We start from the raw sequence: 12,985 nt of genomic DNA, 5'->3' as shown, positions 1-12,985 counted from the left end.
TGACTACCCCCGATAGCTCGAGCTCGAGCCAGATATCGACCTCGAGGTCCTTCATCGACCAGTCTGAGGCTCGGGCGGCAAGCCCCTAGGTTTGATTACTGCCCCATTTTAGCTTGTATCTCTTCGTTAAACTTCACACTTTAAGCATCAACTGCTCTAACAACGAGCATAAAAATAGATCACGTATTTTCAAAATCGCTTTTACAAATTTAATTGTTGTTACCATTTTCACGGTAAACAGTTTGGCGCCTACCGTGGGGCTAAAAATAATAGTGATTATTTTCTTACTAGTTTAATTAAAAAAATGCAAGTTATCTTTCACACTTTTTCTTGTCCAAGATCTCTTGATTTCAGGTCGAAATGTCTGGCTTGATAAACAGGGTTGAAAACGACTACCTCGAAAATCACGGCGAAAATGGTACGGCTGTTCCAACCGTTGGCGCGCCACCGCAGAACCCAGATAATGCACCAGGACCGATTCCAGCGGACGCGGGTTCGCAAGACGCGCAACAGGTTGACGAAACCTCGCACACCGACGGAAGCATACAACATGGCGACCAACAGAAAGCCCAAAAGACCCTGGCTCAATTAGCACGGAAAGTCAGTCTTCATGATATTTTTAAAATGTTGCAGGCACAGCAGTTGGCTATCGCTCAGTTGCAAATCCACCCGAAGACTCCCAGCACAGTATCGCCAGAAACTACTGCCCAACTGAATGGGTTTCGGAGAGGTCAAACAGCGACAGATCATTAGCAGATCCCGCCATCATGAAAATGCGGGAGGACCTCACCGGATGGATCTAGTCAGGCAAGAAAATAAAATCAGCCAACAATAAGAAGGTCGAAACTTACAACTTCTGAATCGACCAAATCCTAGGCGTGCCCCGGGTCCTGAAGGGTGTGGGTTCATGGAAGTTCGTGCAATGACCGTTCCCCGGAGGAAGCGGCCCCAGAACCTATTCCAAATAAGTTCAAAATGACAAAACTCCCTAAGTACAATGGGACCTCAGATCCCAACGAACACATCACTGCCTATACGCGCGCAGAAAAAGGCTACGACCCAAAAAATGATGAGATCGAGCCCGTCTTATTGAAGAGGTTCGGGGAAACACTCTCAAAAGGAACCATGATGTGGCGTCATAACCTAGCGGAACCCCATAAACTCGCTTACCATACAAGCAAATTCCTCCATAAAGGCATACGTCGGTGCCATCGAAGCACTGACGAGAAAGCCCGACACATCCAAGGCCGAGCAAAGGGAGAATGAAATGCTACAATAATTCGCACCTCATTCTCTGATGGAACGAATGGGATTACGCCCGGTCTCGTATGACTGGGCGATACAGGCCTTAACTAAAAGCCTAAACAAACCAAGCTCTATGATTTCAAGGCAGTTCAGACAAAACATGATCAGGTACCTAACAAAGATCTGGTCAGATGCCCGTACCCATTATCAGCCGCGAATCAGGGTCGTGGATGACCATCTGGGAGCATCCTCTAGCTCAGTATACCCAAGCAGGCCCCTGGCAAAGGAACCAATTCCAAACAGAGGGAGGTACCACCCGTGCGCCGCAGATAGAGGAACACCCCGAGATGCAATCTACCTCGCAACGATCAGAGAATGGCCCGAGGACAATATCCTCGAGGAATCGTTAACAAAGCCAGATTCGACGAGGACGCATGGCTAGCAAGGGTGCCTCGCCCATTAGGTTACAATTTCAACATTGTTATACCAAACATCGTGTTCACCGTAAGCGAAACCAGGGACGTCAAATGGCTCTAAAAATCCCTCTGTTTACCGTGTAAATGGTAATAACAATTAAATTTATAGAGGGGATTCTAAAAATATGTGATATATTCCCGAGCTAGTTGTTAGAGCAGTTGATGCTAATAATATAAGGTTTAAATATTGAATGCAAGCTAAAATGAGACAATAATCGAACCGAAGGTCCTGCTGCCCGGGTGTAGGTCCGGTCGATGGGGAACCTTGGGGTCGACGTCAGGTCGATCTCGAGCTATTGGGGATAGTCGGTATGGGATAACAATTGAGGATATAATTGAACAAGGCTCTTCACGGCCAATATTAAGTAATATAATGAAGAACAAGTAAGAGAGCGATGGATATTAAGGTGACTTCGAGCCAATATCAAGTGACAAATGAAGAACAGACAAGAAAGCAGTAAAGCTAAATGGATTCGAGCCAGTGTGGGCAAACGAGTTAAAGAGGATAAAGAGAGAGAAGATATTATTGCACTTTAGTAGAATGGTTGAAGCTCTGCCTTTATAGGGTGTTAGCGACTCCCCTTTTATAGAAAAGGGGAAGTCCCAACTTCGTACAATATACGTTGCGTGATAAAATATATAGGATGGAACAACCGGCTAACTTTGCGATGTATGTGTGGGCTGATGTTGAGTTGCTTGAATAGACCTGATCGACCCCGGGTGTATTCCTCGAGAGATCCCTGTATTTATCGGAGCTTTAATCAACATTATCCTTGGCAGGATACTGGATGATCTTGAGGGGCGTGACTGGATCGAGATCCCGGGATTCTAGGATCACCCTTCGAGGTATTCAGTCAAGGAGAAATCGGCCTCTTAGATTTCATCGTGCACATATAGTCTCCGCATTTCTTAGAGGGAAGTGATAAGAAATGATGTTGACACCACACTTCTCGATCTCCTATAACAACATTGCGCTGACGGCGCAGTCCCCTTTTTACAGGTGTCGAAGCGCCTCGCCTTTCCGCTTCTCCAGGATTACCCGAAGCGTCATGATTCTGTGATCTTTGTTGCTATCGGTTCAACTTCTATAAATGCATTGATTGCGCCTGCTATTACGCTTTTCGAGGGCGGTGATGGCGCCGTCGATTACTTTGCCCTCCCTATAAATGAGACTTTTCGTGGTTGGCTTTTTATCAAAATTTACTTTGACACCCATCTCTTCTTTATTTCCAGTTATCTTGAATTTCTGCTATCCCGTCATGTTTAAAGCTCGTATCCTCGAGATATTACGCCATGTGTACCGTGGCCCAATCCTCGATCCTCTTTTGATTGGGCGAAGTTACGTCGCTGTGATGCTACTATCGTTATCATTGGCGCGAGGTGATGAGGTAGAGGACCGACTTCCTCCGACCCCAGGGATGCTTTGGATTTTGCACCGCTGCTCAAAAGGGAGCTCAGCTTATAAACCGCTGCTCACCCTCCTCCCTCAGCTCGGCGTGTTACACCCCTTTTGGATTCCAGGGGGGGTGTCGGCGGTATCTGCCGGCTGTTGCCTTCCAGGCCGAGGCAACGTCTCAAGAAGTGGCTTCAAAATGACAGTGTTGGTGGAGTTTGTACTAGCCAAATTTTCACCCAGCCACTTCTCGTGTTCTTCTGGCTTCTCCTTCGTCATTTTGTTCTTCTCCCCTGCTTCCTTTTCCATACCCTCCCTTTTGAAGATGCCATTTCGGTAGGATTGGGATGTGGTCCCCGAGGGGATCAGACTTGGAAGATATTGTCTTTGAGGTCATATGCCTGAGAGGATGATGACGGAGATGTAACATGAATAGGCTAGATCCTTAGGCTCCTGCTGTATGCATATCACTTGTACTTATTCACTTTTTAGTAAGGGTCCTCTATGGGCTTTTGTAATCATATGTAATGTAACTATATATAAGGACCCCTCGAGGGCCGTTGTAAGCGAACACTTGTATAAATACAAAGATATTTTCTTGATTTCTTCTTTTGACACTTGCAGTATTTCTTTATATTTTTGGCAGCTTCGAGGGCATGATCCTATTTCGTTGCCTGTGATACTGGCATTGAATATTTCCTCGGCCTTTGGTTGATTAAATGGCTTCGTGGGGGGTCATTTCTGACTTCTCGAACCGAACCCGAATTATTCTAATAACCTCGGGCCACCGGGACCCTCTTTCTTCGTGAAAGCGTGGATAATATCTTCGGGCCTCACAATGGCCTTCGAGAAGAGACTTTCCTGAGGACTCGCGGTCTCGGGATGCCGGTGACTTCCTGGAGGCAATCTTTGGATGGAGGCCTAGCCGTGATTCAGGCCGCCCTGGTCATTACCCAGAATCTATTTTGCATGGGCGTTTGTTAGGGACGCCCATTTTTTCGTAAACTACCTTTCTTTGGCGGATGCCTCTTGAGGTTGTATGCCAATTTGGTGAAGGCATTGTTGGTCTGTTGGGGAACTATCGCGCTATGGCAGAGGTCTTCGGGGTTGAGCATTGCCTTTTCGTATGCAGTCATTAGGTTGCTTCCGCTTCCCGGGGGTCTTTGGGGTTCGCTGATTTTATGGTGCTGGTGGGTCATGCCCTTAGCAGCTGTTTATTTGGGGCATGGCAAAGACCTGGCACAGCGATAAATGAGATGTGTTCTTAATAATCATGAAGGAGCTTTTATCGGGGCAAGACGGGCTCGTGTTTTTGAGTAGAGGCATCATTCGAGCCTGGTGTTTCCGGAGTCCTTAGTTCTAGAGTGGCGGTTCCTTTGGTCCAACAAGAATTTGGCCACCAAGAGGGTGCTCGGTCGTCGAGTAGGTTTGTCGGCTTCACTTCATGGTAGGTTTCAGCATGATCCCTCCGTATCTCGAGTCTTTGAGCTGTTCTGTCAAGGGGCTATACTTTGGGGGGACCTAGATGAGGGCAGGCTCCTTAGGCTTCTTGGATAGGAAATAAAGGGTCGAGTTGGTGCACTGGAAATTCGGGATATATCGGAGCTCGCTTTATAAAAACCTTTCGGTAAGGCATGAGTTTTCTTACGGTAAGCGTTTTGTCTTTTCGACCTTAGGGGTGGAGCTGATCGAGCTAGGAATACCTAAAGTATCAAAAATGCAGGCTTCGAGCTTCGATCCGAGTGGATATAATTGTGAAGCTGTAGCTTGATTCCTCAAAAGTCCGGATTGGGAACAATTGGTGTCTGAACTGGCGACCAAGGATCATGATGGAGTGGCGACCTGTCGCCAATGGGTGAGCCGGGTTAGAGTGGGCCATCGAGCGACGCGTTCATTGTTGATCTTCGGGACAAGTGCTTGAAGAGACCCATGCCAAGGTTTCCGTCCTTCTAGAGGTATTCGCTCGAGTGAAGGTAGTCGGGCGTGATGCCCCGTTTGTTTATTGCCGATGCCACGAAGAACGAGGATGAGGCTGGTAGGCCATAACCCTTTTAGGGGTGGAGCGTAGATTTTGTCACTTTGTATTTTGCTGTTTATAGAGTATGCTTGTAGATGGAGAGCGCACCTTTCGCGCATATATATATTTATATAAAATGAGAGAAATCTTGAAGTTTTAACTCCTTTATATCTCTTCTCGTATTGCTTTTTATCAGGCGGACTGGTTTCCGTGTTTTGGCGGGATCCTCGTGGGTTCAAGATTTCTCACGTTGTTTTAACTCCTTCAAGATTTCTCCTTTATATAAAATGAGAGCTTCAATTTGACACCTTAAGTGGTTTTGATTTTCAGACTAGTGATAGTGCCTTTTACGTTGTTTTGGCCATTGAGACCTTTTAATAGGTGGCCCGGAGGCTTGCATAGTTAACTATTTTGGATCTAGTCTCTGAATCGGGTTACAATTCGAGCTCATTTTAATCCTCAAGTTGTCAATTTTCAAGCTGGCGACAATGGCTCTTATGCTATTTTGGTCGTAGAGACCTTTTAATATGTGGTCCGGAGGCTTGCTTAGCTGGCGACAATGGCTCTTACGTTGTTTTTGCCCTGGGCTTTTGTAGGCTTTGTTTTCCACTCGTTAATGTATTTTTGAAAGGTTTTTGCCTAACCCGTCGTTGGTTCTGGAAGAATCTCTATTTCAAGTCGTTATCGGTGATGTTTTGGAGCACCTCAGAAGGTTTATAGCTCGTAGGCAGAGTAGGTCGAAGCCTTGTGATTTGGAGCTGACATGGCCGAAGCTCATTTTTGCCTGTTGAGGAAAGCCTATTTTAATCGGTGCTTTCCGAAGTATATTTGAAGTAGTGGCCTGCAATTTTTATTTACCGACGGTCGGGCTTCGCCGAGTCGGGTTAGTTTGGCTGTATCAGCCGTTTTGACTGTAGTCATATGTGTTAGGCCGGAGCCATTTTTGATCTCGAGGGATAGTTCAGGCGTCTACACCGAGGGTATGCCCTTTCAGGACTCTTACAAATGCAACGTATAGCCTGAACTTCGGGATTTTCATGCCTGTTGAGGTCTTACAGTTTGTCATGCCTATTGAGGTCTTACAGTTTTTGTAATGTAGAACAGATTTGGTTATGCCGAGTCTGCCCGCTAGGGGTCTTAATGTTTCGGGTTTTCCAGCGCATGGCAATTAGTAATGAAAGACATTCTCCGAGTCATCGAATTTGTTTAAACGTGAAGACCGCTTTTCGTGAGCTCGGAGTTGCCTTGTAGGGGTTTTATGAGCCCAGAGTTCTGACCCAGGGGTTTTGCGAGTGCTGAATTGCTGATGCTAAGTCTCCGAGCGTTTCGAGATGCATCCGGCGAAGGGGTCCTTGCCGGGAATGTATGTGATTTCCCAATTCAGAGAATGGGGTTCTGGAAGACATCCTTCGATCCATTGTCGTAATATATCTTGTTGTGTTGAGTTGACCTATATCAGGTCAAAGCCGATCACTCGGAGGTTTGTCCAGCTTGGAAGTGTTTTTGTGATTTCAGAGCCTCGATCCGGAGGCCGTTGGAGCGTTTGAACTGCTGGCACCCGTTCCCGAGTTTTCGTGGCGTTTCTGGTGAAAGGATTTGTTACCCTACTCTGAGAAGGAGTTCCCTCCCCCACTTTTTTTGACAAAAGGTATTTTTTGATTGTTCGGCATAATACTACATGTTTTTGCTGACGGGGCCTGACTATATCGGCCGTTTGGTCCGATACATCGTTTTCCTACAGGAAATCTCATTTTGCATTTTTCAAAACTCCTTCAAGCGGGTAGCTTTCCGGGTGGAATGCCCCTTGCCTATTCAAAAGTCGGCCGTAGGGATAGTCTTGACTATTTTTTGCGGAGTTCCCCCTCAAGCGGCTTGCAAACGTTTCCTCGTTAAAAACCTTGTCGGTAAAAACCCTTCTTTTAGGATAAAAACTTGGTCAAAGGAAAAGAGTGCAACGGTTGCGCCTTTGAGGCCTCGAGGTCTTGCAATAGCACTAATGTCCTGGAAGCTCTGATTAGGTGCCTGAACGAAGGTTAATTCCGAATTTGAAATAAAATAAAAAGGAATGGGCGTATCCTGAAACGAGATATGCTGACGATGCCTTGGGATTGGTCTACTATAACTGCCCGAGGGCATAGATGCGACATGGATCTCTACTTTGTTTTGTCAAGTTTGACCGGGTGCGAAACCTGGTTTTCCCGTTGTTTCATTCGGGGGCGGAGGCATGAGCATTGGTGCTACGTCGTGTATAGCGAACATTTCCCTTGCCGCGTGTTATTCCCCGTAGACGGTTTTGATCCCGTCCTTCGTCGGGAATTTTATCACTTGGTGGAGGGTAGATGGTACTGCTACCGAGCAGTGTATCCATGGTTGTCCAAATAAGGAGTTATACCTCATATCTCCTCAATCACATGGAATTTGGTGTCTTGGGTTGTGCCAGCCACGGTAACTGGAAGGACAATTTCCCCTTTCATTGTTTCGCTCACCATGTTGAATCCATTGAGGACCCAAGTGGCGGGCACGATTCGTTCGAGCAGCCCGAGCTGTTCTATCACCCTCGACCTGATGATGTTGGCCGAGATACTTGGATCCACAAGTACATGTTTTATCTGAAAAGAATTTACAAGAAAGGAGATTACCAGGGCGTCGTTGTGGGGTTGAGATAGGGCCTCTGGTGATGGATATTATTGTTCTTCTCATTATGGGTTCCTGCGGGGCATTGGCGCCCTTCATGATCATGTGGATGACATGTTGTGGCTCGTTTGCCTCATTTTTATTGGTTTCCTTCCTTTTTGGGAATTGATTTTTTACCCGATTGCTGAGAAATTCCCGAAGGTGCCCTTTGTTGAGTAGTCGAGCCACTTCCTCTTGTAGCTGATGGCAATCCTCGGTCCTGTGGCTGTGCATGTTGTGGAACTCGCACATTAAGTTGTAATTTCTCTGCGAAGGGTCTTACTGTATCGGTTTGGGCCACTTCGCGTCTCTGATATTACTGATGGCGAACACGATGTCTAAAACATCGACACAGAAGTTGTATTCCGATAAGTAGGGCGCGTTTGTTGGCGCTATGTTTCGATCGACCCTGGTTCTGTTGATGAGCCCTCGAGGGTCCTGTCCTTAATCTATCCTCTGATCGTTACGAGGTAGGTTGCACCTTGGGGCGTTCCTTCTTTCTTCGAGGTACGGTTGGTACCTTTCTTTGTTTGGTTTAAATTATTTTACCATGAGTTGGTTTGGGTACACTGAGCCCGTAGGGGCTCCTAGTTGGTCGTCCTCGGCCCTTATCTTTGGCTGGTACCAGTTGTGGACGTCCGACCAGATCACGGCTGGATATTCAATCAAGTTCTGCTTAAACTATTTCGAGGCCACCGAGCTTCATTCGTTCAGGCCTTGGGTGAACTCCTGTACCACCCAGTCATCGGAGACAGGCGGCAACTCCATCCGTTCCATCTGGAAGCAGGACACAAATTCCCGCAACATCTCATTCTCTCTTTGCTTGATTTTGAAAACGTCAGACTTCCTCGTTGCTACCTTGATGGCTCCCGCGTGTGCTTTTACGAAGGAGTCTGCTAACATAGTAAATGAATATATGGAGTTGGGAGCCAAGTTCTCATACCACATCATGGCCCCCTTCGAAATCGTTTCTCCGAATTTTTTCAGCAATTGATATGCCAGAAAATTTCGGCACATTTGATAAAAATTGCTTAGATTTTAGCTTGTTTTAGATGCAATTGTCTTTTATACTTATGTAATTTTAATGTTTTTGCAGTGTATGAAGTTTAAGGAATTAATAGCATGTAAATCAAATCAAAAAGCCACAAAAAGATAAGAAAAGAGCAAAAAGGCATCATAAATGTGGATATGCGATCGCAAATCCAACATGCGAGTCACACAATGCGCAAGGGAATCACAAACCACCAACAGATTTCTGGGCAAGGTCCAGTGCAAGAAATGTGGTCCAATCTGCGATCGCATTACCTGTTTGCGAGCAGCATAATGGACCGCAAACTCGACATGAAGTTTTCCGAAGGTAGAAAATGTGACGCGAAATGCGATCGCATATCTGCAATGCGGATCGCAGAACATCAATGCGATGAAGGCCTAGAAACTAGTGTTTGAAGATGCGATGAATGCGGACCGCATGACCATTATGCAACAGATATGCGGTCGCATATTTAAACGGAAAGGGCATTTTTGTCCAAATTTTGTCCCGAGTTTTGACCCACTATAAATAGATTTATTGGGGTTTTATGGGGGCATCTTGTCTGATTTTGGATCTACAATACAAGGCTTTAATATTCCTCTCTTTTGGAAGTTTTTGGGTCAAGAATCTTTCACATTGTAAGCTTTATGGCATTAAATATTCTCTTCCTTTTGTATTTTAGTATGTGTAGCTAACTTTAAATACTAAGGTTATGGACCCTAAATGGGTGTTATGTTAATGGGTGTTTAACATTGAATATATGTATAATGGTTGGTTGATATTTATTTACTTCTCATTCTTAATTTATTGTTGGTGGTTGCAAACATTAACAAGTGCCATTAAATTCTTACTTTGCTTGGGAAAGGGGGTTGGAATTTGGTAGAAGTAAATATCAAAGACTCAAGGCTTTAAACCTTGTTTAATAGAATCGCTTAGGAATAAGTGAGTTTTATTTGTCATATATTGATTATTCTTAATTGCAACTCTTTTACATTTGGATATAAAAGGAAATACTACCCAACTATTGGAAAATATTGGGTAGTCATTTACAAATCATTTGCATATCAAAAGAACCTTCCATTTGAAATATATCATATTAACACTGATAGTATTATATTTCATTGAATGGGACACAACCTTGGTTTCTTTAATCAAATTATTTACACTCTCAATATCACAATTAGTTATTTTTTCAAACCAAACTCAATTCATACTCTTGTTACCATTAACCGAATAGAATTACGACTTTAGTCAAGTAACACACTATTTGAGTAACCTTTTCACACTAATTCCCTGTGGGATTCTACCTCAACCTTGTTGGGTTATTATATTTGACACCGACCACCTTACACTATTTAATTAATGTGTAATTTGAGCGTATCAAATTTTGGTGCCATTGCCGGGGAATACGGTTTTGAAAGTACTAATTAGTGCGTGCTTTACTTTACGTCTTAATCTATTCCATCACACTCTGCTTGTTTTGCTTAGTGTTAATAGGAAAACATGGCTGAATATGAAGAAGAAATGGAGGCGAAAATGGAAGAAAATCCTTTTACGGATATAGAGGAGTATATTGAGGATACAAATGCTATTGTACCTCCGGCCGTTGGCACTGCAACTTTCAAGGTGGAACATGGTTTAATCCTTATCCTCAAAGCTGAGTGGTTTTTCAGGAATTCTACTGATGATGATCCAACACAACATCTGAGAAACTTCTTAGGTGTGTGTGTGATGCATAAGCAGAACAATGTCTCGGATGATGCTCTAAGGTTGAGGTGCTTCAAGTACTCACTAGCTGGGGACGCAAGGAAATGGCTTCAGAATATGCCACCAAACTCCATTCATTCTTGGCTTGAACTTTTCCGGACATTCTTAGCTAAATGGTTCCCGCAAAGTAAGACGTCTGAGCTCCGGGATAAAATTTTCTTTTTCAAGAAAGTACCGGGAGAATGTCTACATGAGGCATGAGATCGGTTCAAGTTATATTTAGTGAGGTCTCCCAACCATGGTTTTCCGGATTCTATCTTGTTGGAAAAATTCTACATGGGCTTGGATCCTATGAACCAATCTATAGCCAAGAATGCAGTTGACGGATCTTTCATGGACAAATCATTCGCAAGGGTCACACAAATACTTGACAAAATGGCGAAGCATAATCAAGCATGGCACTCAGAGGCCACCACAGGTGGAATTGCATATGGGTCTCCTTACTTGACCACCATGATCAAGGAAAACCAAGAGAGGGATCAAGTGATTGCAGAGCTTGCCACAAATGTCAATGTGTTGACAAAGATGTTCACAGAAAGCCAAACGAAGAAAGTAAATATGGTGGAAGATGTACAACCCATATCAAATGAAGACTTTCAGGAGGCAAACTATGTCAACAACTGTCAATGAGGATATAAAAGGCAACAATACCAAGGTCAAGGACAACAAAATCAATGGAGGCCTCACCCGCAAAGGCAAGGCAACCAACAGTGGAGAAATGACCAAGGCGGCTCAAATCAAGGTAATTGGAACAACAACAACAACTTCCCAAATCGGAGTTCAAACCTGTATCTTCCTCCAGAGTTTCAATATTCAAATGAAGGTTCCTCAAGTGAGTCTAAGTTGGAAGGCATGCTTGAACGGGTATTGCAAAATCAAGAGAAGTCCGTCACTTATATGAGAAATATGACCGAGCTTGCTGGTTCTCATACCGCATCCATTCAAAAATTGGAGATGCAAATGAGAGACCTCTCTTAGGAACAAAATCAGAAGCAAAAAGGGATACTTCCAAGTGACACAATTGTGAACCCCAAGGGTAGTGGGAGTGGTCCAACTTCTCATGTCATGGCGATTACTACTCGGAGTGGGAAAGTACTACAAGGAGGGAGTAAACAAGTGGTTGAAGTTGAAGAGTCCAAACATGAAGTTGAGGTTGAAGAGCCAAGTGTTGTTGAAGTTGAAAAGGTTCCGGAAGAGTTGAAAGTGCAACAAGAGAACCGGGAAGAGGAAAAGGACAAGGTAAAAGAGACACCAAAAACTCCACCACCTATTCCTAGACCTCCTCCATTCCATCAAAGACTTGCTAGGAAGGTTGATGATAGCAAACTCTAAAAGTTCTATGACATTCTCAAGCAATTATCATTGAATATTCGTTTGTGGAAGCATTTTAATAGATGCCGGGTTTTGCTATATATTTGAAAGATTTGATTACCAAGAAGAGGACCAACAAAAATAAAGTCGTGAATGTGACTCACCGGGTTAGTTCCATCATTGCAACATCTACCGTTCAAAAGAAAGAAGACCCGGGAGCTTTCACCATTCCTTATACTATTGGGGCACATGATTTTGCAAGAGCCCGTTGTGACAATGGGGCTAGCATACTCTTGATGCCTCTTTCCATTTACAAGCAAGCGGGGTTAGGTATGCCAAGGCCCACAAGTATGAGATTGTAAATGGTGGATCGTTCCATAAAGAGACCGATGGTAATTGTTGAAGGTGTGCTTGTTAAAGTGGAGAAGTTTCATTTACCCACCGATTTCGTAATCCTTGATTGTTCACTTGACAAAGAGATCCCTATCATTTTAGGGAGACCATTCCTAGCCACAGGAAGAGCATTAATGGATTCGGAACAGAATGACAAAAACTTTTGTGTGAATGATGAAGAGGTCACATTCTAAGCAAGCAAGGGTATGAAACTACCACATGAATATGAGAGAATCTCGGTGATTGATGTTGTGATGAAGTGGAAGATGCGTTTGACTTGAAGATGGAAGAACAATGCCTTAGTGAGGCGTTGGCGGCTATTTTGGTGAACTTTGATGGTGAAGATATGGAAGGATATATGGAATCGGTAATTGCATTAGAGGGGCTTGGTTCATACACTTATGCTCCGGAAAAGATCTTTCTCGACTTGGAGAATATAGCCACTCCTCCCGCAAAACCTTCTATTATTGAGCCACCGCAACTAAAGCTCAAACCACTTCCACCACACATGAGGTATAAATTTCTTGGCTCAAATAATACTTTACCAGCAATCGTTTCTTCTTTGTTCAATGATGTGCAAGTAGAACAATTGCTGGAAGTCTTGAAGGAGAATAGGCAAGTTATTGGATGGACAATTGCGGATATCCGAGGGATTCCCCTTGAAATTTGGGAACACAAGA

At 44.2% G+C, this 12,985-nt stretch overlaps 1 protein-coding gene across 1 annotated transcript; it reads left to right on the top strand.

Annotated features, from left to right (window-relative positions):
• Positions 1 to 11,666: 11,666 nt before the first annotated feature.
• On the top strand, positions 11,667 to 12,499 carry LOC138883182 (uncharacterized). The gene is made up of 3 exons (XM_070163846.1): positions 11,667 to 11,912; positions 11,996 to 12,242; positions 12,408 to 12,499. The coding sequence occupies exons 1-3, from the start codon at positions 11,667 to 11,669 to the stop codon at positions 12,497 to 12,499; spliced, it is 585 nt and encodes a 194-aa protein (XP_070019947.1).
• Positions 12,500 to 12,985: the final 486 nt, after the last annotated feature.

This window comes from Nicotiana sylvestris, chromosome 12 (genome assembly GCF_000393655.2).
Source record: "Nicotiana sylvestris chromosome 12, ASM39365v2, whole genome shotgun sequence".
Classification (NCBI taxonomy): Eukaryota; Viridiplantae; Streptophyta; class Magnoliopsida; order Solanales; family Solanaceae; genus Nicotiana; species Nicotiana sylvestris.
Note: the sequence above shows the minus strand (reverse complement) of the source record. Positions and strands in the feature narration are given on the sequence as shown.